The sequence below is a fragment of the Cetorhinus maximus genome, chromosome 8 (assembly GCF_964194155.1).
Source record: "Cetorhinus maximus chromosome 8, sCetMax3.hap1.1, whole genome shotgun sequence".
NCBI lineage: Eukaryota > Metazoa > Chordata > Chondrichthyes > Lamniformes > Cetorhinidae > Cetorhinus > Cetorhinus maximus.
Genome location: NC_135886.1, coordinates 15573583 through 15598636, shown reverse-complemented (window position 1 = coordinate 15598636; position 25054 = coordinate 15573583). Strand labels below are relative to the sequence as shown.

Below are 25054 nucleotides of genomic sequence, written 5' to 3'. Positions count from 1 at the left end.
TCACTGTCGTAATATAGGAAACAGAGCAGCTGGCTTTTGCACAGTAAACAGCATGAGATAATAACCCACATAATCTGTTTTTAATGGTGTTTATTGAGGGATAAGTTTTAGCATGGCCACTGGCAAGAACTCCCCTGCCAAGCCCTTGAACAGTGTGATGCAATCTTTAGAGCGCACCTCTGACAGTGCAGCACCCCCTCAGCACTAGAGTGTCAGCCTGGATTTTGTGCTCAAGTCTCTGTGTGGGACTTGAACTCATCACCTCCTGCCTCCAAGGTGAGACTGTTACCCACTGAGCCCAGAGGCACCTGCATTTTGTTTTAGATAAAGTCCATCGTTGGTGAATTGCTACTGGATGATGGCCTATTGTAGCTAAGCTAGAATAACTTTGCAGGAAGATTTTTGTGAAGTGAATACTTTCCAGACACACCTGTTGTGTGTTTTGCTTTGGACTGTGTCTACGGTGGGCAGGTGTCGCCATCAGAGAACTCGCTGTATCTCTGACCGGTCTTCATTCTGCTGATCATACAGTTTGATGTAAGCCTGTCCTCTAGTGGTGCAGGACAGAATGCTGTGAGTGTCATTCGACCTCTGAAGCCACATGAATGCCTCTGCACTCCCCAGAAGCTACATTTCTGCCTCAAAATTGCACCTCCTTTACAGGGATAATCAGAGGCCAATCTCTGCCACAGCTTCTCTGCTGCAGTATTCAGTCCATTGTGGGGACACACATCATTCTCTTTCTGATTCAGTAAGTGTGGAGGTGTGTAGGGCACTGTGCTACAGGCAGACAACATTGAAAAGGAGTGCTGCAATTCACAGGTTTCAAATGACCGAGGATGGGCAAGATGATGCATGAAAAGCTGCCTGTCTGTCACAGAATGTGCCTCGCAGTCAAAGCCTCAACTTGAACTGGTTCAGTAATGTAAAGGAGCTGTTGGTGTGTGGAACAGACACAGGAGTGGAGCGGGAAGGGAAGCAGTGTGCCGGGCTAGTGCACACACTAGCTTGAGGATCCTCGATGGATTCATATACCCAATTGCCTCTAAGCAATGGCCTCTGATTATGAGCTAACCGTTTATATTACAATCAGGCCTCCCACACGCCTGTAGTTGAAGTGAGGCTGCTCTCTTGTACCTCGCCTCATTGGTCTCCGCTCTACCCTAACCAGGACAGTAATTGGCAGGATTTTCCAATCAGTGTTTGCTTGAACACTCCCCACCCTGCCAAAAGCCTCTGTCGCTGTCTCTGTCTGTACTGGGATACCCCTAGTGTTAAAGGGACACAGTAGAACGAATGCTAAACATGAATGACAGCAAGTTATTCAACCAAGGGCAGGTATCAGAGCTGAACCCAGCCTGTCTTTGCCCAGTCCCCATGCACACACACACTTTCCAGCAAGGCTCACTGAGTAGTGACAACGAGCAGAGCAGTTTTCCTGGTTTAAAACAAATAAGCTATTGTTTACGTTCATTTTAATTTAAAAATCCACTGAAGCTCATTTTAGAATTAATTAAATCAAATTGCATTAACAATGTTTACTAATTAGCGGCTGTCAGATGTGTCCTAACTTGTTCCTCACTCTGCTGAGGTACCAATCTCTGAATATGGTCGCGACGAATATGGATAGAGGGAGAGAGAAAATCAGGAAGAGGTCACCTCTCTATTTTACTCCGAGTTTTCCAGAGGGTCTCATCATTCTCCCACTATCTTGTTCTGTCCACCAAAGATGGGTTTTTAGAAATATTTTCTTTAGCTGTATTTAGTTTTTGCCAAGGGAAGGGCTGGAAAATGGAAACTTCTCAATTCCAGGCACCCAGTGGCAGTATTCACTGTTTCACAGGTCAGGTAGAGCAGAGAAACGGATCAATCCATCAGCCACATCAACTCTCCCAATCCCTCCTCCACCCCACTCACTCATCCTCCTCCCTACAGCCCCAAAACCCCCACCCCCACCCCGTAACTGATAAGAATGGTCGGTCTTCAGATGTGAGGCCAGGTATGAGTGTATCCACAGGCTGTTGCACACGACAGACATCACAACCTACCTTAATCCAATCCTCGACCACAGATGTGAAATTTCTAAAGTTGGCGGGGTGAGGGGGGGGTGGGATCGTGTAGTCTGTACTCAGCACATGCAATGGAAAGTCAATCGTATCATGAGCACCAATTCTCTTGACTCAGCATCAACCCAGGCACAAGCCCACATGGTCTCAGTGACTCAGTGTGAATCAATGTGATTAAATCAGAGTAATACTAACTTGCATTTACGTTAACCTTTACTACAATCCTGATGCATTTCCCAGAAGGTACAAGACACTGAGACAAACAAGGAAATATTAGGAATAGTGGTCAAAGAGATGTGTTTTAAGGAAGGTTTTGAAGGAGGAGAAGTTAACTTATTGATTTAATCCGCCCCTCTCCATTGATTTCAAAGAGGTATAAAATCTGATAGGGTACAAAATGGGCCTTCACTCTGAACCCAACCAATTCCCGCTTAATGGATTAGGTTAAAATGCCCTTAGCCCCAATTTCAGGGAAGGAATCCCAGAGCTCAAGTCTGGGTGGATGAAGGTGGACCAGGCCCTTCACTTTTGATCAGTGGAAAAGGAGCCTCTTCAACACTAAAAATCTGATTAGCAATACACAGAGAGTATTTGGAATGATTGGAGAACAGTCTGGAGCACAGGCCATATCTTTCCTAAACTGGCTTCATCTCCAAATCTTGGTTTTAACATTGAGGAAAAGGAGGGATCAATAATTTTGGCTCCCTGGCACGTTGTCCTTTCGGTATCAAACTGGAGTTCCAATCCATCCCAGAGGAAACCCTTGTCTTACCCCTGACTCCGAGGATCCTCCATGAAATGGGTCCAACTTCAGTCCAGTTCTAAGTGTACACTAATTTACAGGTAAAATTGTTTGACTCTAAGCCAATTAAAATCAAATCGGTAACTCCACTCAGTTAATACAAACTCGTCTCATTGAGTTGGAAATGTCATTGTGGTATAGTTTAAAGCTGGTATTAAGCATCTAACCCATGTTAAAATTAGACCTCAAGGTGTGCTGAACTCTGACACTGAATGAGGAGAATCTGCCGTCAGGATTGAATGCGTTTAAAATAAACCCCCCAAAGTCCTGTCTGCTGCTTTGGGTGGACGTTAAAGACCTCTTGGCACTATTGGAAGGTAAACAAGAAGTTCTGGTGTCAACATTCCTTCAATCAAACCAATAATGTACAGATTATCTAGTCATTCATCCCATCACTGTTTGAGAGATCTTTGTTGTGCACAGAATGGCTGCTGCATTTGACAAAATTGCAGTCAACGCACTTCAGAGTGAAGGACTTGGAGCTACTTCAGGCGTCACCAAAATTCAATACTTTCTTCCTTCTTTTTCCTAAATAACAGCATAAACCCAAAATCAGGGCTTAGTAAAACTCCAATAGCCTTGGGTGGACTCCACTGCCCATTTATCTTCTCAACCTCTTTTGACCCTGGAATCACAAGAGCAAGTGCCAACTCTTTTTTGCATCATGTCCCAATTTGTAAATGGAGTAACCAGGAGCTGAGCTTCATTTGGATTCTTTAACTTTCTGCCACCTAACTCACAAGAGGGGAAACAAATATTAAAAGATCAAAGACAGAGAACTTGTACAAAGCTAGCACCTTCTCACTTTAGCATGTCCCAAAGAGTTTTATAACCTGTGGACTATTTTAGAGTCAGTGAAGCCACTGTTAATTTTGCTGCACAGGTGTGCAGAGCAAGATCCCATAAGCAGCAAACTAGGTAAGTGGCAGTTAAATTGTTTTTGGTAGTGTTGGTTGAGGTGAGATTGCCAAGGAGAATTCCCCTGTTCTTCTTCAAACAATGTCAGAGGTGTCAGCTGTGGCTCAGTCCATAGCACCCTCGCCTTTGAATCAGAGGGTTGCGGGTTCATGTCCCACTCCCGGAAAACCAAGAACTGTGATTGTACTTGAAAGAAGTTGCAATCTGTGACTGTTGGTAACTCGAAAGAGTTTCAAACAGTGTCAGAGGAGCTTTTACATCCACCTGAGGGCAGACCGAACCTTAACTTGACACCACAGAATGGGTCCTGTATAGAAACAACCCACTCGCACATGAAGAACAGTCACTTAGGTGAGTTAGGCAGTTCACATCCACGAATCCATTCAACAATACAAATGGCCTTAAAAACGGCATCCAATGCTGTGTTTTGCACAGGAAGTGATGTCAGGTGCTATTAGTGGGTCACAGCTGTGAAGATTTAATTAGTAGGATTGCTACACTTAATTGAAAACCAATTAGAAGATGATGGATTTTGATTAGCAATTTAAATTTTTTTAATATATAATTTGTATTAACCAGTTTCAGGCAGATGTGGAGGGTGCTGAGTGTGTCAGTGAGGCAATGTGGAATTACATTTTAATATAACTTGTACTGAGCCACTGGCTGTTATATCTGACACTCCATCTGTTAAAAGGAACAAAGTACATTTAACCCAGGCTCTGAGGACTGTTCACTGTATCTCCCTGCCAGTCTTATAAACAAACACTGTGGAGCAACATTTACATTAACCATGGAAGAATATTTAGGAAGAGATAAAGAAGCTTATCCCTCAATACCTCTCACTATTTTTTCAATCATTTCTCCCTCCAAAAAATATACCTAAAGCTGTTTTTTCACATTAACATTCATTTAATTTGGATTCAGGAAGGCAATTCCCAATGATGACCCTGTTCATAGGGGAATTGGCCCACTCTTCCATGGACCCATTCATAGTCCACACGAAAATATCCTTCCCGAGTAACTTATTTCACAATTGAAATCTCAGTTCCTCTCTGAGTGTGGATGATCTCCCTGCTCCCCCCCCCGTCACAAGGTAGTCACAGAAGAGGAGGCCATTCAGCCCATCTTAATCCACCCATCCACACTGACTTTTTGGTTCCTCCCAAGCCTGGAGGTCTAATCCGAGTGTTATCCTTGAAGTAAGGAAAAATTTCCTTATAACATCCTGAGATTTACGTTTTACTCATCTGAACCTGTACCCTTTTTCTCTGCCCACTTTTTATTTTAATGCCGCAGCTAACTATTTCCAAATCATTTATTCCCCTATTGACCTCGACAAGATCATCTCTCAGACACCTACCTTCCAAGCCAAAAGAGCCAATGCTCTCCTGTTGTTTCTCATGTCTCAGACACACAAATCAGACATGTGGGTCTGCTCTATCTACAGTGTCTCAGTGACCAGAACGGGGCGTAGTACTCAAGGCGTGATCTGAGCAGATCATTGTTTGCGTATGACATCTCCTGATTCATAGTCTATTGTTAGAGCGACATTGCTTTAACTTTGTTGGTTGCTCTGCTGCATTGGTTAGTTGGGGTCCTGAGCTACGTCGAAGCTATTCCTGGAGGATGTGTGCCATCTACCTTCGTCTCCTACATGTAGCACTTTGCATTTGACTGTATTAAGTTTCACCTGTGCCATTGTCTGGCTCAAGTATATTTTATCCAACCCATTGTGGAATCTGTGGGCTCTGACTCCTCCAATCCCATTGCTTGTCCTAGTTTGGTAGCATTTGCAAATTTGTTCACTTTATATTGAATGTGTGGATCTAAGTCTTTGATGTAAATTGGAAGCAGCAGTGATCCCAACCACAAGCCTTGAGGTATCCCACTCATTATTCCACCAACCCACCCCCAGTCCCATTCCCCAGCCATCCCGGGCCACACTGTGACACATCCTCTTCTAACCAATTCCTGTTCTTCTCTGCCCTTCTGCCAGTTTCTGATTAATTCTCAAATATTTCCACAAATCTTTACAGCTTTACTTTTGAGGTCCTTTTGATGTGAAACTTATCAAAAACTGCCCCCCAATACATTTGAAGAGAGATTATTCCCCCTCTTACCACCCAGATGAAAGGTTGTTATCACTGTGAGGTGTAATAAACACAGCCTTAAAGAGCTGTCACTTCCTCAAAGAAATGAATCTGCTGCTTACTCTGTTACTATTGGACTGATAAAGCTCCAGTTTACTTTAGATAATCAACCCAATTATTTCACATCACATCTGTGGTCGAAGTGGGGGTGTCAAGCTAAACAACGTGCTAACCTGTTCTCTCACCTTACCCTTCCCCTCATCACCTTGTCTCTACCCCCTCTCCCACTCACTTCTGTGCTGTACCAATCAGCCCATTGTGCCTATGTCAGCTCTAGGAAAGAGCTACACAATTAGTCCCACTCCCCTTACTCTTGCCCCATAGTCCTGTAAATTTTTCCCATTCACATATTCATCCAATTCCCTTGAATCTGCTTCCACTGCCCTTGCAGCAACACATTCCAGATGACAAACACTCACGTAATTTTCCTCATGTTGCCTCTAGTTCATTTACCATTCACTTTCAGTCTGTGTGCTCTGATTACTGATCCTTGGATACAGCAGTGAGTCAGTTTCTGCTTCTGATCTGCTCCATCAAACACTTCCCGATTTTTGAAAAGCTCAATTAAATGTGCCTGGCTTTTTGTCTGGTTGCAGGTGCCTGTGTCCGTAGCCATGATGAGTCCACAGGTGATCACCCCACAACAGATGCAGCAAATTCTGTCTCCACCACAGCTGCAGGCGTTACTGCAGCAGCAGCAGGCAGTCATGTTACAGCAGGTAAGCGGCAAGCCCACATTACACCGGGGAGAGTTACAGAGACGACTCCTATCTGACAAACACTGTCGTTGCTCAGGCAGCACCTTCTGTTTTACCCTTTGGCGCAATCATTCATCTGGCCACATCAGGGCTCCCACAGCCTGATAACTGTTTCACCAGAATGTCCCCATCTCAGCTGCTGCCTGTCAGTGGGATTCACATCACTGGGGTAGAAATCACTATCACTAGTTCCTCAAGAGTGGGTTTAATCCCCATTGTAAGTTCGACCTGTCAGCTATGGTTCTGGAATACCCTTTCCTTAATGGAACCTCACTGGATACGCTCATGGGGAATTAGCAGATTTGTTCTGAGCTTGCCACTGACTACATAAAACACAATCTTCAGCAACAGACAACAATCTTTGCCCCCCCACCCCCTCTCCACATCCCCAATCCCACTTCACATCACTCACCCCACTCTTTCTGCAACCACCCACCCCCCACAACCCTGGTATCGGAGTGGCTTAAAGCAGCTTCTCGTGTAATAACCCTCAATCATTGCAGATAGTTCGGTTAATACTGTGTCATACAAACCAGAAGGCCACAGTTGATCTCCAGGCAGTGCAGTGTCAGCTTAACTCAGGTCTAGAGTGGTGGAGGTATGGTAGCCCGGTCTCAGTATGTTCCTGGGTGAGTGACAGGCAGTTTCTTTGCACTCTGGATACCTGAGGATGAGAAATGTGTCTGTGTGGGAATAAAAAGCACAAATGAAAATTTCCAAACACACAACTAAAGTATTCAGTGAAATGATACCCAGGCTGAAAGGGTTAAATCACAGGGCTAGGATGCAGAAACCAAGTTTGTATCCACTTTAATTTAGAAAATCAAGTTGTTTAAAATGATCAAAGGAGTTAATAGGATAGATAGAGAGAAACTCTGGCAGGAGAATCCACAACAAGAGGGCAGAACCTTAAAATTCGAGCCAGGGGTGATGTCAGGAAGTGTTTCATCGCACAAAGGTAAGTAGAAACCTGGAACTCTCCCCCTCAAAAAAAGCTGTTGAGGCTGGGGGTCAATTGAAAATTTCAACACTGAGATTGAGAGATTTTTGTTGGGTAAGGGGATTAAGGGATCAGGAACAAAAGTGGGTGGATGGAGTGAAAATACAGATCAGCCGTGATCTAATTGAATGGTGGGAGAGGGCGAGGGGCTGAATGGCCTCCTGTTGAGCAAATTGGCTTCCTGCGATGAGACACAAAAAAAGGAAAGGAACTGAAGCAAGAAGCCAGCAGTGTTGACACACGCTAGATGCCCTGTGCTTGCTGTAATCAGTTCTTTTCACTTTAAATGAGCCACTGATCTAAATTAATATATTTCTCGAATCTTTCTAAACATAGCAGTCATCCCAAGCAGCATCTTACAGGTTCCTCATCTACATGTCACCAGCACACAATGATCCCACAGACCCTGTAGGATAGTACTGACAGATAATTAACTTTCCACGGAGAATTTAATTGGTGTTGTCTAACGCAGAATAGCAGTGAAGTTTGCACTGTGTGCTGGCTATTGTTCTGATATTAATTTTCTGATTGCTTCATCTGTGGGTTTTTTTTTTACCCTGAGATCCTTTGTATTTTCTGTCTGTGTGTGTTTTTTTCCCTCTTCCTTTTCTTAACAGCTTCAAGAGTATTACAAGAAGCAACAGGAACAATTACACCTTCAGCTGCTCACTCAACAACAGCAGCAACAACAACAACAACAACAGCAGCAACAGGCCATCAAACAGTCAAAAGAGGTATGTTGACCCGGAGGAATTGGGTGGGAACCTATTGTTTAAAAATCCTACCTTCCTTCCTTCACACTGAAAACACTGCACCTTCCTTCATCTGGTATGTCATCCAAGTGACAGGTCTTAATGTGAAAGTTGGATGGCTATTTAACTGTAGAAGCATCACAATCCTGTCCTCAGCCAACATCCAGCTGCAGGTACACACGCACGCACACTTACACATACATACAGATATGTGCGTGGACACACACACACTCTCTCGCTCTGACATTTCACATAAAGTGGCTGATTTTTCCTTCCTTTACCCAGGGATGTTAAGGGGAATTATTTCCCTAACTCAGATCCACACACATCAAACCTCATTTAACGCCCCACAGCTGTAGTTCTGGACACACAAAGGTGAGGTTTGTCACCTACATGTTTTGCAGTAGCCAGACAAGTCCTTGAGTGATTCTCTGCTCTCTATAACTTATTGTGTAGGGAACTATGATTCTAAGGCTTTTGATGAATTTTCATCATAAACATATAATTCAAATTTTGAGCCCATTGGCTTCTATCGAGCTTCTTGCCCCGTTGCCTGTCTCCTGTCCTAAAGCCTCCTCTTGCCCCAGTCCTACTCCCTATTCTTCCTCCAGTTGTACTCTGATACCACACTTAACTCATTTTGAAGTATTCAGGAGGAGGAAGAGTATAGTATGGGGAGGGAGAGGGGAGCATTCCTGGAGCAATGGGATCTGGTTGAAACCTTGCTTGAGTATTTGGAAGACACTAAAAAGAGGCTTGCCACAATTCTGGAACGAAACGTGGAATTAAAACATAGAAACATTTAGAGCACAGAAGGAGTCTATTCAACCCATTGTCTTATGCTAGCCAAGGAAGAAAGTTACCCTATCCAATCCCACCTTCCACCTCTTGGTCTATAGCCCTATAGGTTATGACACCTCAAGTATATATCCAAATATTCTTTTTAAACATGATGAGGGCTTTTGCCTCTGCCACCCTTTCAAGCAGTGAGTTCCAGATCCCCACCATCCTCTGGATAAAAAATTACTCCTCAACTCCTCTCTAACCTTTTCACTAATTAGTTTAAATCTGTGCCTCCTGGTTATTGACCTTTCTGCTAACAGAAGTAAGTCTTTCCTATCCATTCTACCTGGGCCCCTCATCATCTTACGTACCTCGATTGAATCTCCCCTCAGCCTCTGCTACTCCAAAGAAAACAACCCCAGCTTATCCAATCTTTGTTGAGCGCTAGAATTCTCCAAACCTGGAAATATCCTCCATGGGCCCAATGCCAATGTTTATACTGGAGCCCCCTCTCACCTGTCCTTATCTAACCCTATCAGCATAACTTTCTATTCCCTTCTCCCTCATGTGTTTATCCAGCTTCCAGCTTAAATATATCTATAGCATTCACCTCAACCAATCCTTGTGACAGCAAGTTCCACATTTTCACCACTGCCTGGGTGAAGAAGTTTCTTCTGAATTCTTATTGGATTGATTAGTGACCATCTTACATTGATATCCTCTAGATTTGGTCTTCCTCACAAGTAGAGATACTGCCTAAGTGTTTACTCTATCAAAACCTTTCATAACTTTAAAGCCTTCAATTGAATTTGACAGCAATTACGTTTTGTGGCCTTAATGAAATCAGATAATTGACTATCGGATCCACCTTAGTGCAGAATAATACATTGGCTATTGCTTGGTATCAAAGTCTTACCTTTGTCTCATTACTCGAAATCTTTATAAAACACTGGTTAGACCTCAGCTGGAAAATATTGGGCAACATATTTTAGGGCGGAGGTCAAGGCCTTGGAGAGGGTGCAGAAGAGATTTACTGTAATGGTGCCAGGGATAAGGGACTTCAGTTATGTGGAGAAGCTGGAGAAAATAGGGTTGTTCTCCTTAGAGCAGAGATGGTTAAGAGGCGATTTAACAGAGGTGTTCAAACTTCTCAGGGGTTTTGATAAGAGTAAATAAGGAGAAACTACTTCCAGTGGCAGGAGTGTCAGGAACCAGAGGACAGAGACGACATGGAGGGAACATTTTTGTTTTTTCAGGGAGCTGTTGTAATCTGGAACGTGCTACCTGAAAGGACAGTGGAATCAGTTTCACTAATGTCAAAATGGAATTTTGTTTTTAATTCATTCACAGGATGTGGGCTTCGCTGGCTAGGCCAATGTTTATTACCCATCCCTAGTGGCCCCTGAGAAGGTGGTGATGAGCTGCGTTCTTGAACCGCTGCAGTCCATGTGGTATAGGTACACCCACAGTGCTATTAGGGAGGGAGTTCCAGGATTTTGACCCAGTGACAGTGAATGAACGGTGATATATTTCCAAGTCAGGATGGTGAGTGACTTGGAGGGGAACTTCCACCTGGTGCTGTTCCCATCTATCTGCTGCTCTTGTCCTTCTAGATGGTAGTGGTTGTGGGTTTGGAAGGTGCTGTCGAAGGAGCCTTGGTGAGTTGCTTGAGTGCATCTTGTAGATGGTACACAGGGCGGCGACTGTGCGTCGGTGCTGGAGGGAGTGAATGTATGTGGATGGGGTGCCAATCAAGCCGGCTGCTTTGGTCTAGATGATGTCAAGCTTCTTGAGTGTTGTTGGAGCTGAACTCATCCAGGCAAGTGGAGAGTATTCCATCACACTCCTGACTTGTGCCTTGTTGATGGTGGACAGGCTTTGGGGAGTTAGGAGGTGAGTTACTCATCACAGGATTCCTAGCCTCTGACTTGCTCTTGTAGCCACAGTATTTATATGGTTAGTCCAGTTCAGTTTCCGGTCAATGATAACCCCCAGGATGTTGATAGTGGGGCATTCAGTGATGGTAATGCCATTGAACCTCAAAGGGCGATGGTTGGATTCTCTCTTGGTGGAGATGGTCATTGCCTGGCACTTGTGTGGTGCAAATATTACTTGCCACTTGTCAGCCCAAGCCTGGATATTGTCTAAGTCTTGTTGCATTTGGATATGAACTGCTTCCGTATCTAAGGATTGTGCAATTGTCAGCAAACATCCCCACTTCTGACCTTATGATGGAAGGAAGGTCATTGATGAAGCAGCTGAAGATGGTTGGGCCTAGGACACTACCCTGAGGAATTCCTGCAGTGATGTCCTGGAACTGAGATGACTGACCTCCAACAATCACAATCGCCTTCCTTTGTGCTAGGTATGACTCCAACCAGCAGAGAGTTTTCCTGCTGATTCCCATAGACTCCAGTTTTGCTAGGGCTCCTTGATGCCACACTCGGTCAAATGTGGCCTTGATGTCAAGGGCAGTCACTCTCGCCTCACCTCAGGAGGTCAGCTCTTTTTTGCATGTTTGAGCCAAGGCTGTAATGAGGTCAGGAACTGAGTGGCTTTTGTATACAGGACATACCTGGACAATTTTCCACACAGCCAGGTTGATGCCAGTGCTGTAGCTGTACTGGAACAGCTTGTCTAGGGTTGTGGCAAGTTCTGGAGCACAAGTCTTCAGTATTATTGCCAGAATATTGTCAGGGCCCATAGTCTTTGCAGTATCCAGTGCCTTCAGCCGTTCCTTGATATCACATGGAGTGAATTGAATTGGCTGAAGACTGGCATCTGTGATGCTGGGGACCTCCGGGGGAGGCCGAGATGGATCATCCACTCGGCACTTCTGGCTGAAGATTGTAGCAAATACTTCAGCCTTATCTTTTACACTGATGTGCTGGGCTTCTCCATCATTGAGAATGCGGGTATTTGTGGAGCCTCCTCCTCCAGTGAGTTGTTTAATTGTCCGCCAGCATTCACAACTGGATGTGGCAGGACTGCAGAGCTTGGATCTGATCCGTTGGTTGTGGGATCGCTTAGCTCTGTACATCACTTGCTGCTTATGCTGTTTGGTATGCAAGTATTCCTCTGTTATAACTTCACCAGGTTGACACCTTATTTTTGGGTATGCCTGGTGCTGCTCCTGGCATGCTCTCCTGCACGTTTCATTGAACCAGGGTTGATCCCCTGGCTTGGTGGTAATGGTAGAGTGGGAGATATGCTGGGCCATGAGGTTACAGATTGTGTTCGAGTACAATTCTGCTGCTGCTGATGGCCCAGAGCGCCTCATGGATGCCCAGTCTTCAGTTGCTAGATCTGTTTGAAACCTATCCCATTTAGCACGGTGGTATTGCCACACAGCATGATAGAGGGTATCCTCAATGTCAAGGCTGGACTTCATCTCCAGAATGATTGTGCGCAGTTCACTTCTATTGATTCTGTCATGGACAGATGCATATGCAATAGGCAGGTTGGTGAGGATGAGGTCAAGTATGTATTTCCCTCTTGTTGGTTCCTTCACCACCTGCCGCAGACCCAGTCTAGCAGCTATGTCATTTAGGACTCGGCCAGCTCGGTCAGTAGTGGTGCTACCGAGCCACCCTTGGTGATGGACATTGAAGTCCCCCACCCAGAGTATTTTCTGCACCCTTGCCACCCTCAGTGCTTCCTCCAAGTGGTGTTCAACATGGAGGAGCACTGATTCATCAGATGAGGGAGGGCAGTACATGGTGATCAGCAGGAGGTTTCCTTACCCATGTTTGAGCTGATGCCATGAAACATCATAGGGTCCGGAGTCGATGTTGAGGACTCTCAGGGCAACTGCATACCATTGTGCCGCCACCTCTGCTGGGTCTGTCCTGTCGGTGGGTGGGTCTGTCCTTTTGGTGGGACATGATTCCGTGAGGATGTCCGTGAGACAGCTCTCCCAATTTTGGCACTAGTCCCCAGATGTTAGTGAGGAGGACTTTGCAGGGTCGACAGGGCTGGGTTTGCTGTTGTTGATTCCGTGCCTCGGTCAATGCCAGGTGGTCTGTCCGGTTTCCTTCCTTTTTTTTTGGACTTCATAGCGGTTTGATACAACTGACCAGTTGGCCAGGCCATTTCAGAGGGCATTTAAGAGTCAACAACATTGCTGTGGGTCTGGAGTCACGTGTCCACAGATTCCCTTCCCCTAAAGGGCGTATTAGTGAATTCCTCCATGGTGGGATTTGAACCCGGGTCCCCAGAGCATTACCACAGGTCTCTGGATCACTAGTCCAGTGACAACACCACAATGCTGCTTAAAAGAAGTGGCTAGTGAGATGGTTAATGCACTGGTTTTAATTTTCCAAAATTCCCTAGATTCAGGGAAGATTCCATTAGATTGGAAAATAACAAATATAACTCCTTTATTCAAAAAGGGAGGGGGGACAGAAAGCAGGAAACTATAGGCCAGTTAGCTTAACATCTGTCATAGGGAAAATGTTCGAAACTATTATTAAAATGTTATAGCAGGGCACTTAGAAAAATTCAAGGCAGTCAGACAGAGTCCACATGGTTTTGTAAAAGGGAAACTATGTTTAACCAATTTATTGGAGTTCTTTGAAGGAGTCACATGCGCTGTGGATAAAGGGGAACTGGTGGAAGTACTGTACTTAGATTTTCAGAGGGCATTTGATAAAGTGCCGCATCAAAGGTTATTGCAGAAATTAAAAGCTCATGGTATAGGCGGTAGCATATTGGCATGGATAGAAGATTGGCTGGCTAACAGGAAGCAGAGATTTGGCATAAATGGGTCTTTTTTCTGGTTGGCAGGAGGTGACAAGTTTGTGTGCCAAAGGGATCAGTGCTGGGGCCTCAACTTTTTAGTTTATATAAATGACTTGGATGAAGGGACCGAAGGAATGATGGCTAAATTTACTGATGACACAAAGATAGGTAGGAAAGCAAATTGTGAAGAGGACATAAGGAGGCTACAAAAGGACACATATAGGTTAAGTGAATGGGTAAAGATCTGGCAAAAATAGTATAATGTAGGCAAATGTGAAATTGTCTATTTTGGCAGGAAGAATAATAAAAAAGCTTATTATCTAAATAATAGAGATTTCAGGTGAGAGATTGCAGAGCTCTGAGATTCAGAGGGATCTGGGTGTCCTAGTGCATGAATCACAAAAGGTTAGTATGCAGACACAGCAAGTAATCAGGAAAGCTAATAGAATTTTATTGTTTATTGCGAGGGGAATTGAATATCAAAGTAGGGCGGTTATGCTTCAGTTGTACAGGACCCTGGTAAAACCACATTTCGAGCATTGTGTACAGTATTATTTCACTTTATTTAAGGGAGGATGTAAATGTATTAGAAGCAGTTCAGAGAAGATTTACTAGACTAACACTGGAATGGGCGGGTTGTCTTATGAGGAAAGGGTGAACAGGTTAGGCTTGTATCCGCTGGAGTTTAGAAGAGTAAGAAGCGACTTGATCAAAACCTTTTCCCTATGAAAGATGTTAAGCTAACTGGCCTGCAGTTTTCTGCTTTCTGTCTCCTTCCCTTTTTGAATAAAGGAGTTACATTTGCTATTTACCAGCCTAATGGAACCTTCCCCAAATCTTGGGAATTTTGGAATATTAAAATCAATAATCAATGCATCAACAATTTCAATAGCCACTTCTTTCAGGACCCTAGGATGAAGTCCATCAGGACCCGAGGATTTGTCAGCTCGCAGCTCCAACAATTTGCTCAATACCACTTCTCTGGTGATTGTGATTTTCCTGAGTTCCTCCCTCCCTTCCATTTCCTGATTTACAGCTATTTCCTGGATGTCACTTGTGTCCTCTACAGTGAAGACAGAAGCAAAATACCTATTCAATTCATCTGTCATCTCGTTAGTTTCCACTATCAATTCCCCAGATTCACTTTCTATAGGACCAATACTCACTTTGTTAATTCTTTTCTTATTTAGATATTTATAGAAACTCTGACTATCTATTTTTATATTACTGACCAGCTTTCTGTCATACTCTAATTTTTCCCTCCTTGTTAATCTTTTTGTCATTCTTTGCTGTTCTTTATATTCTGTCCAATGTTCTGACCTGCCACCCACTTTTGTGTAATTATATGCTTTTTCTTTAAGTTTAATACTGTCCTTAACTTTTTCAGTTAGCCACAGGTGGTGGTTTCTCCTGTTGGAAGTTTTCTTTCCCATTGGGATGTGTCTTTTTTTTATTCATTCGTGGGATGTGGGTGTCGCTGGCTGGGCCAGCATTTATTGCACATCCCTAATTGCCCTTGAGAAGGCGGTGGTGAGCTGCCTTCTTGAACCGCTGCAGTCCATGTGGTATAGGTACACCCACAGTGCAGTTAGGAAGGGAGTTCCAGGATTTTGACTATTCTGTGTATTCAGAAATATCCTTTTGAATGTCAGCCATTATTTTTGGAGTGTCTGGCCTTATCTGCTGATTTACTCTGAGATTTGAACTCCCTGTCCCTTCCTGTGACTTTCTGTTTATTATTTCCCATATTAGTTCCTTTCTCTCTTGCATTGTCTCTACTCTTTTGTTTACCACTTCTTCCCAAATTTGATCCTTTGCCCCCACTATTTAGTTTAAAACCCTCTCCACTTCCCTAGTTATGTGGCTCGCTAGAACGTCATTCCCAGTACGGTTCAGGTGTAGAGTGTCCCAAAGGTGCAGCCCCCACTTTCCCCAGTACTGGTGCCAGTGTCACACAAACCATGACCCACTTCTCCCACACTAATCTTTGAGCCACACATTCATGTCTCTAATCTTATTTGTCCTATGCCAATTTGCATGTGGCTCAGGTTATAATTCAGAGATTATTACCTTTGAGATTCTGCTTCTTAATTTGGTGCCTAGCTCCTCGTACTGACTATACAGAACTTCCTTCCTTGTCCTGCCTATGTTGTTGGTACCTACATGGACCACGACAACTAGATTCTCCCCCTCTCACTGCAAGTTCCTCCCAGCCCTGAGCAGATGTCCCGAACCCTGGCACCGGACAGGCAACACAGCCTTCTGGACTCTCGCTCTTTGCTACAAAGAACAGTGTCAATCCCCCTCACTATACTGTCCCCTACTACCACTACATTCCTTTTTGCTTCCCCCACTCGAATGGCTTTTTGACCATTGTGCAATGGTCAGTTAGCATATCCATCCTGCGGACCCCACTCCCACCCAAATAAGCTGAGGGAACCTCAAACCTGTTGGACAATTACAAAGGCCGAAATTCCTATACTGCTGGCCTCTGGGTCCCCTTATCTGCCTCACTCGCAATCACAGCCTCCTTTCCCTAGCCCCCTTCCAAATCAGAAGACCCTATCTTAAGGGCTGTGACTGCCTCCTGGCACAAATCATCCAGGTAACTCTTCCCCCTCCCTGATGTGACACAGTGTCTGCAGTTCAGCCTCCAGCTCAATGACTCTGAGCCGAAGCTCCTCAAGGCGCTGACACTTACTGCAGACGTGTTTGCCTCGGATCACACTGACATCCAGGAGCTCCCACATACTGCAGCCATGACACATCACCTGTCCTAACATCTTTATGTGCTTTACTTAATTACTTAATTATTTTATTCAATTATTTATTTTCTTTTATGTATTTTACAAATCTTATCACAAATTCCTGTACAATTTTGAACCTTAGGAGTAGAATAGACATATCCACTTACCAGATATTTACCAAGCAGCTAACTCCCTCCCTGCAGTGGACCAAGAACCAATTCCTGCAGGGTGAAAAAATTAGAAGAAAAAAAAGAGGGTACCTCCCTCCCCTCCTCACTGAACTCCCTCAGCTCACCAAACTCTCACACTCCATTAAAGTTGTACTCAGTGCCGGTCGCACTGAGAATGTCTGATTTTATATGTTCTGAAACAAAGAGACTGAGCCCAGGTACAAAAAAAAACATTTTGAGCTAGTTTCCTTAATTAACTATTTCAGCTGATGCCAGTGGATAGCTTCTATCTCCCTATTTAGGCCATTGGATGAGACATAGAATTCAAACAGCGTTTCTTGCTAAATTGATACAATATTAGATTTTTAGAAAGAAATGTAAGATACCCTCAACTCACCAATACTCTCACACTGTGTTGAGTGATTGACAAGGGAGTCAAAGATTATGGGGGACAGACAGGAAAATGGAGTTAAGGCCACAATCAGATCATCCATGTTCTTATTGAAATGGCAGAGCATGCCCAATGGACAGAATGGCCTACTCCTGATACTATTCCTTGTGATCTTATGATTTTTTTTTTGTGAGCTTTGGACTGAAACAGGTTATTCAGTGTAGAGGGAGCTTTACTTTGCATCTAACCTTGTGCTGTACCTGTCCTGGGAGTGTCTGATGGGAACAGTGTAGAGGGAGCTTTACTCTGTATGTAACACTGTGCTGTACCTGCCCTAGGCATGTTTGATGGGGACAGTGTAGAGGGAGCTTTACTCTGTATCTAACCCCGTGCTGTACCTGTCCAATAGTGGCTTCAAGATTGCAAAAGTATTCATTCTCTTCTTTCTGTGTGAAGCTCCGATACTCGTAGACCCCCTGTCCATCAAGCACAACTCCATGGATCGAGAGTTGTATATTCTAAGCACAATCCCTGTCACCCCTGGGAGAAATGAGTAGAGAGTATAGCACATAGTCTGTGCAAACCCAGGAAAGGTGCAGTGATTGCGAGCGAAGAGAAATGGGCCTCGAATGAACACAATGTGTCCGAGTGTTTCTGATGGATTGAAGGTCAGGGTCATGACCTTTCCAAAGGTTGCAAAATTCCTGATGTGATTTTTGGATTGAGGAAGAGGGTGGTTGATGAGTGGGAATTTGAAGGTTGCTATGCTGTAGTCTAAACCAGGCCCTGGAATCAACATGTTCCCTTTCCAATGGCAGCTAGTAGCCTGGGTGAAAATTACTTGCAGTCTTGACCCAGTTTTAGTTAGGCCAATCCAGGAACACAGAATCCAGATGATAATTGGCACAAGCTACAACTGTCATCCTGAAAAATTGCTGGACATCTGAGGAAAGTTAATGCAAACTACAACCTGCAGCAAAAACTGAAATATTTGGCATTGATTTACTCTGTATCTAAACCCGTGCTGTACCTGTCCTGGGAGTGTTTGATGGGGACGGTGTGAAGGGAGCTTTATTCTGTACCTAATCCCGTGCTGTACCTGTCCTGGGAATGTTTTATGGGGACAGTGTAGAGGGAGCTTTATTCTGTATCTGACTCCATGCCGTACCTGCCCTGGGAGTGTTTGACGTGGTCAGTATAGAAGGAGTTTTGCTCTGTATTTAACCCTGTGTTGTATCTGCCCTGGGAGAATTTGATGGGACAGCGTAGAGGGAGCTTTACACAACATTTTAAACCAACTCTACCTTCAACGTGGGAGAGTTTGATGCAGACACTGGGCCTGAATTTTATGCAGGTGCAGGTCGGTCCTAGGGGTAAAGTCAGTAACTAGCCCACCTCCACTAGACTGGCTTGCCCTATAGCCAATTAATGACCATGAAACCATTAGGACGTGTGGTGGGCCTTGCGCCTCCACCAGGCAGGAATCCTGAGCTCCAAAAGCCACCAGCTAACCTGATAGCCGGCAGTTCTCTTGTCCCACTGCCACCACCAGTAGTTAAAGCCAAGGTGAGGGTCTCACCTGGACCAGGTTGGCGGTCCCTAGCAAGTTAGGTGGGGGCCTGAGATCGACTGGGCAGGGGTAGAGGGGAACCCTGGCGGGTGGGGGGGGGGGAGAGAGAGAGTTACAAATAAGGGGGCTCCAATGGGCACAGGGTGCCGGGAAAGAAAATACCCCCACCGCCTTCCCAGCTACCAGTCTGTCGGATTTTACCTGGACACTTGGCTTCACCCCCCAGCTCCACCCACCATTGATCACATAAGGACCTCAGTTGGCCCAATGAGAAATGGGCCACCCAATGGTAAAATCGCAGTGGCGTGGACCCACTGCCATGGCGCCAATTTTATTCAGCCCCCAGGGGGCCGAGTATTCTGGCCTGGTTGTCTGAAGTGGAATGTGCTTCATTCTTTCAACTCACATCCCTCATTTTAAACAGGAGAGAAAGAGAGCTACCCACTTTGCTTTAAGCAGATTCATCTCTTTAAATGAGATTAATCAAAGCCTTTAATGGTGATCATCAAGTTTGTGTTTCAAAGCAAATTAAAATACTGCTTTGATATTATATTTGAAGCTTTCCTAGCAACCATTTTTTTCTTTTTATGTTATGTTTTTCTCTAATGATTCATCGTGAAAGTTACTGCAAGGTTCTACTTAAGAATATAGTGGGAGCAGGAGGAGGCCATTCAGCCCCTAAAGCCTGTTCTGCCATTTAACAAGATCATGGCTGAACTGCTACATTAACTCCATTTTACCATCCTATCCGTATATCCCTTGGTCCCCTTGAGTCCAATGTGATTTAACAACACTTGATTATATACCATTGACCCCCAGTCCGATAAAACACACAATGTGTTAATTGTATATTAATTAAGTACTTAATATTCTTGCCACACAAGTGCCAGACAATTACCATTTCCAGCAAGAGAGAATCTAAGCATCCCCCCCTGACATTCAATGGCATTACCATAGCTAAATCCCCCACTATCAACATCTAGGGGTTACCGTTGACCAGAAACTGAACTGGACTAGCCATCTAAATACTGTGGCTACAAGAGCAGGTTAGAGGCTAGGAATCCTGTGCCGAATAACTCTCCTCCTGACTCCGCAAAGCCTGTCCAGCATCTACAAGACACAAGTGCAATGGAATACTCTCCGCTTGCCTGGATGAGCCCATTTCCAACAAAACTCAAGAGGTTCGATATTATTCAGGGTAAATCACCCTCTCCACAAACATTTGCTCCCTCCATCACCGATGCACAGTAGCAGCAGTGTGTCCCACCTACAGGATGCACTGCAGGAAATCACCAAGGCTCCTTATTCAGCACCTTCCAAACCCACGACCACTACCATCTAGAAGGACAAGGGCAGCAGATAGATGGGAACACCACCAGGTGAAAGCTCCCCTCCAAGTCACTCACCGTCCTGTCTCAGAACTATATCACCGTTCCTTCGCTGCCGCTGGATTAAAATCCTGGAACTCCCTCCCTAACAGCACTGTAGGTGTGCCTACACCACATGGACTGCAGCGGTTCAAGAAGGCAGCTCACCACCACCTTCTTAAGGGCAATTAGGGATGGGTAAAAAATGGTGCCTTGCCAGTGATGTCCACATTCCAAGCAAGAATAAAAAAACATTTTGTGCAGCCAATGGTGTTAACTGGCGATTCACTCCCATATCTCGCATCAGACTGAAATGGTGGCGGCTGGGAAGGAGGTGAATGTTTCTAATGTATGTCTCTGTAAATAAAAGCTTCCAAGTGTGTAAAGATTGGGTCTCGGTACTCTCCTTCACTGACTGGCTTTCTGGAATATAACACAATGCACAGCTGAATGTTAGTATGTCACGTGTGTTGTCATATGTCAACACAACCTCTGTTCACCTGTCCCGATGAAGCAAAACCTGGACTGAATTCTCAAGATCAAAGTCCTCATATAGTTTAGCTGGAACTTCCTGTCTGTGTAAGCTGTTCAGCCACATTGCCAATTTGGAGCAAGAAACAATTCCTTGGTTCTAAAGCTCCCACGTGGCAGAGTGATAGGACTAGGTGCCCACTGACTGAGCGGGTTAGTGTGGTATGATGCCAGCCCATCGGATCCAATCCCTGACTTCTTTTTATTTTTAGTGTTGTCATTTTTAGTATTTAGTGAGCATTGCTGGGAAGTTTGGCATTTAGTGCTCATCCCTAGTTGGCTGAATGGCTTGTTAAGCTACTAGTGTTAGTGTTAGCTGTGGCTCCGTGGTTGACACTCTTGCCTCTAAGTTCCCATTCCAGAGTCTTGAGTACACAATTTAGTCTGACACTCCCAGTGCAGTACTGAGGGAGGGCTGCACTGTCGAAGGTGCCATATTTTAGATGAGACATGAAATCAAGACCCTGTTTTTCCTCTCTGGTGGACGTAACAGACCCGATGGCACTATTTCATAGAAAAGCATGGAGTTCTCCCCAGTGTGCTGATCAATATTTATCCCTGCACAATGTCTCTGAAACCAGATTATTTGGTCATGATCACTTTACTGTTCATGGGTTCTTGCTGTGCACAAGTTAGCTGCCCATAATTCCTACGTTACAACAGTGACTACACTTCAAAAGTACTTCACTGGCTTGTGTAAAGTGTAAAGCGCTTTGAGATATCCTGAGATTGTGAACGCATGTTTTCTGGATACGAGTCCAGTCATGATAACCACTCCATGACTTTACTGCGGAACAGCCACTGACTTGCATTGTCAAAGCCCTCACAAGAAGATCAGTCACTTGGATGACCACTTGGGGAGCTGCCAGCACCCGCAGAACTACCACCAGAGTCCGTGCATTCAGGAGAGGAAGGCAGAAAATTGAAAAGCAAGTGGTGTGGCTCAGAGGGTTAAAGTTGACGTTTAAACAGCAGGTCTGACGCCAAGTTCTGAGTCACTCAGGTCCCAGATTTAATGAACTGCCGCTGTCAGTCTTGTACAACACACAGAAACTTGGGTTGATGTGCTCATAAATCAACTTGACAAGCCTGTTACCCCGCTAGCTTTAGTCACTGAACTGCATCTAATGTAAACAGAACAGAGACAAAATGTGTTAAAGGAGTGAAGCCCATCAGCGAACACCCAACATCTTTAAATGTATTACACACCCTCCAAGGAAATGGCCTTGACCCCCTGTCCCTCTCCTGGGACTTGCTGTCTGTGTTGGTTTATAAGCAGTTTGGCCACATTGCAGATTTGGATCAAGAACCATTTCCTTACTTCTCCAGCTTCTAAAGATCTCATCTGCCAGAGTGATACAGCCCATATTTCATTGAGTACATCAAAGAAGTGTTTATCATTCCTCCCAGTACTGAGCTCTGTAGTATCCTTTATCACTGTAACATTTCTGGACCTTATCACTTAATACTGTATGAGCTCTCTGCTGCCAATTCACGCTGATATCTTTGACAGTTTTTGATTTACTTCGGACCCTTTTGCGGTTATTGAAAGGGGTGTGGGAGTGATTGTGGAGCAGACAATGAAGTCAGCCAGTTTGTTTTAGAAGTAAACAGTGTTTTTTCACATGTGAATTTTATCAGCCACAGGGTGAAGAATGTTAGTGTGTTTCAGACACCCACTGTCTCTATCAAACACTCCCAGGTCAGGTACAGCACGGGGTTAGATACAGAGTAAAGCTCCCCCTACACTGTCCGCATCAAACACTCCCAGGACAGGTACAGCACAGGGTTAGATACAGAGTAAAGCTCCCTCTACACTGTCCCCATCAAACACTCCCAGGGCAGGTACAGCACGGGGTTAGATACAGAGTAAAGCTCCCCCCTACACTGTCCCCATCAAACACTCCCAGGACAGGTACAGCACGGTTTTAGACACAGAGTAAAGATCCCTCTACACTGACCGACTCCTGCATCTCAGCCCCAGTGACACTAAGTGAGATTGTTGATTTAGGATTCATTTATGGTGCTTGCATATTGTGGATTGTGTGTTGTGCCTGCTTTCAATGGGTCGGGTGTGATGGGAGAATAGGGAGGAGTCTGGGATAGGGGAGCCAAAATTGAGGACTCGAAACGTCGACTCTTTTCTTCTCCGCTGATGCTGCCAGACCTGCTGAGTTTTTCCAGGTAATTCTGTTTTCGTTTTGGATTTCCAGCATCTGCAGTAGTTTTTTGTTTTTATAGGGGAGCCATGACTACCTTGTGTGGCATCCTCAATGCCTCTGACCCACAAGGAAGCATTTCGGACTTCTCCCTTGGGTCTCTTCAGCCTTCCTGACACGTGCTCTATTTCCACCAGGTGGGAAAGGGAGAGAGAGAGCTCCTGCAGGGGTACAGGTGAGATACAATCAGGGTCCTGTTGTGATATTGGGGCTCAGATGTGCACACACTCATGACAGCCCGTCCTGCTGAACCCTGAATATTACAATCAGAAAGACTGTGGGAAGTGCCTGTTCTGGGCAACACCTCAATTTCAGAACTCTCATCCTTGTCCTCAAATCCTTACGAGACTTAGCGAGTTTAAAGTCTTCAATAACAATTACTTTGACATTCTTCCTGTTGTTGGTGAGGCAGAAAGATTGGTTGACCTGTTGTTTTTGTTTCAACTGTGCCATTTAACAAAGATTCTAACAATCTCACATCACACACGTGACATACAGAGAGAATGTTTCCTCTTGTGGGGAACAGCAAAACTAGAAGCCGTCAATATAAGATAGTCACCGAGAAATCCAATAGGAAATTCAGACCAAACTCCTTTACCCAGAGAGTGGTGAGAATGTGGAACTCACTACCACAGGGAGTGGTTGGAGCGAGTAGTATAGATACATTTCAGACAGAAACTAGACTGATGTATGAGGGAGAAGGGAATTCAGAGTTAGGATGGTAGATTTAAATAAGAGAAGATGAGAGGAAATTCAAATGGAGCATGGACTGGTTGGGCTGAATAGCCTGTTTTGTGCCATATAGCTTATATAATCCTACAACACACAAGAAGCTCAACTCCATCCAGAATAAAGCAGCCTACTTCACTGGTACCCCATCCACCACCTTCAACATCCACTCCCTCCACCACTGATGCACAATAGCAGCGTGTGTACCACCTACAAGATGCACTGCAGGAATTCACCAAGGCTCCTTCAGACGGCACCTTCCAAACCCACGACCACTACCACCTAGAAGGACAAGGACAGCAGGTAGATGGGAACATCACCACCTGGAAGTTCCCCTCCAAGTCACTCACCATCCTGACTTCGAAATATATCGCCGTCCCTTCACTGTCGCTGGGTCAAAATCCTGAACTCCCTCCTTAACAGCACTGTGGGTGTACCTACACCACAGGGACTGCAGCGGTTCAAGAAGGCAGCTCACCACCACCTTCTCAAGGGCAATTAGGGATGGGTAATAAATGCTGGCCCAGCCAGAGACGCCCACATCCCATTAACAAATTTTTAAAAATAATTTGCAAGATAACCTGTTAAGTGCAGTTCAGTTCATCACAGTAATTTCAAACTGCACAGTGTGATCCCAACAATCAGCACATTAATGCAATTTGTGTTCCTGGCTTGGAATGACCAAAAAAAGTTTGTTAACGCTGATTCATGATGCAATGCCACTTTAACTACGATGCAAAGTGTTTTAAGAAGTAATCACTCCCCATTCCCACAGACAAACTCCTCCTGTCTGTACTGCAGTGTTATGTACTTCTCACATCACCGCTAAATCGCATACCCTGGGGATGACTGACTTGCAAAATTCAAACATTAATGAAGGGGAGATTATTGCTGATTATTTTTCTACCACCCCACCCTCCCCCTGCTTGATCCTCACTCCCCCTTCCACTTCCCGTTTTTCTCTATACCTCCCCTCTCCACTCAACTGATTCCTCTCCCTTCCCTCCACCTCCACCTGTCTCCTGTGCTTGCCTCTTCCCTTCCCCTCCTCTCTCCCTCCCCTCCCCCCTCTCCCCTCGCCCTCTCCCCTCACCTCCTCTCCCGCTCCCCCTCCCCCTCCCCCTCCTCTCCCCCTCATCTACCACTCCTCTACCTTTTCCCTCCCCCTTCCCTTCCCCTCCTCTCTCCCTCCCCTCCCCCTCCCCCTCTCTCCCCTCCCCCTCTCCCGTCCCCTCCGCTCCTCCCCCCTCCCCCTCTCCCATCCCCTCCTCCCCTCCCCCTCCCCCTCTCTCCTCTCCCCATCCCCCTCTCCCCTCCCCCTCCCCTCCCCTCTCCCCTCGCCTCCCCTCCTCTCCCGCTCC

At 45.2% G+C, this 25054-nt stretch overlaps 1 protein-coding gene across 2 annotated transcripts in view; it reads left to right on the top strand.

The window, feature by feature from the left end:
* foxp4 (forkhead box P4) overlaps window positions 1–25054 on the top strand; it is a 438498-nt gene that overhangs the window by 282597 nt on the left and 130847 nt on the right. For both annotated transcript variants that reach the window (XM_078546502.1, XM_078546501.1), the window contains exons 4-5: window positions 6533–6655; window positions 8312–8428. In XM_078546502.1, coding sequence (XP_078402628.1) covers window positions 6533–6655; window positions 8312–8428 — 240 coding nt within the window. The remainder of the gene's footprint in view (window positions 1–6532; window positions 6656–8311; window positions 8429–25054) is intronic.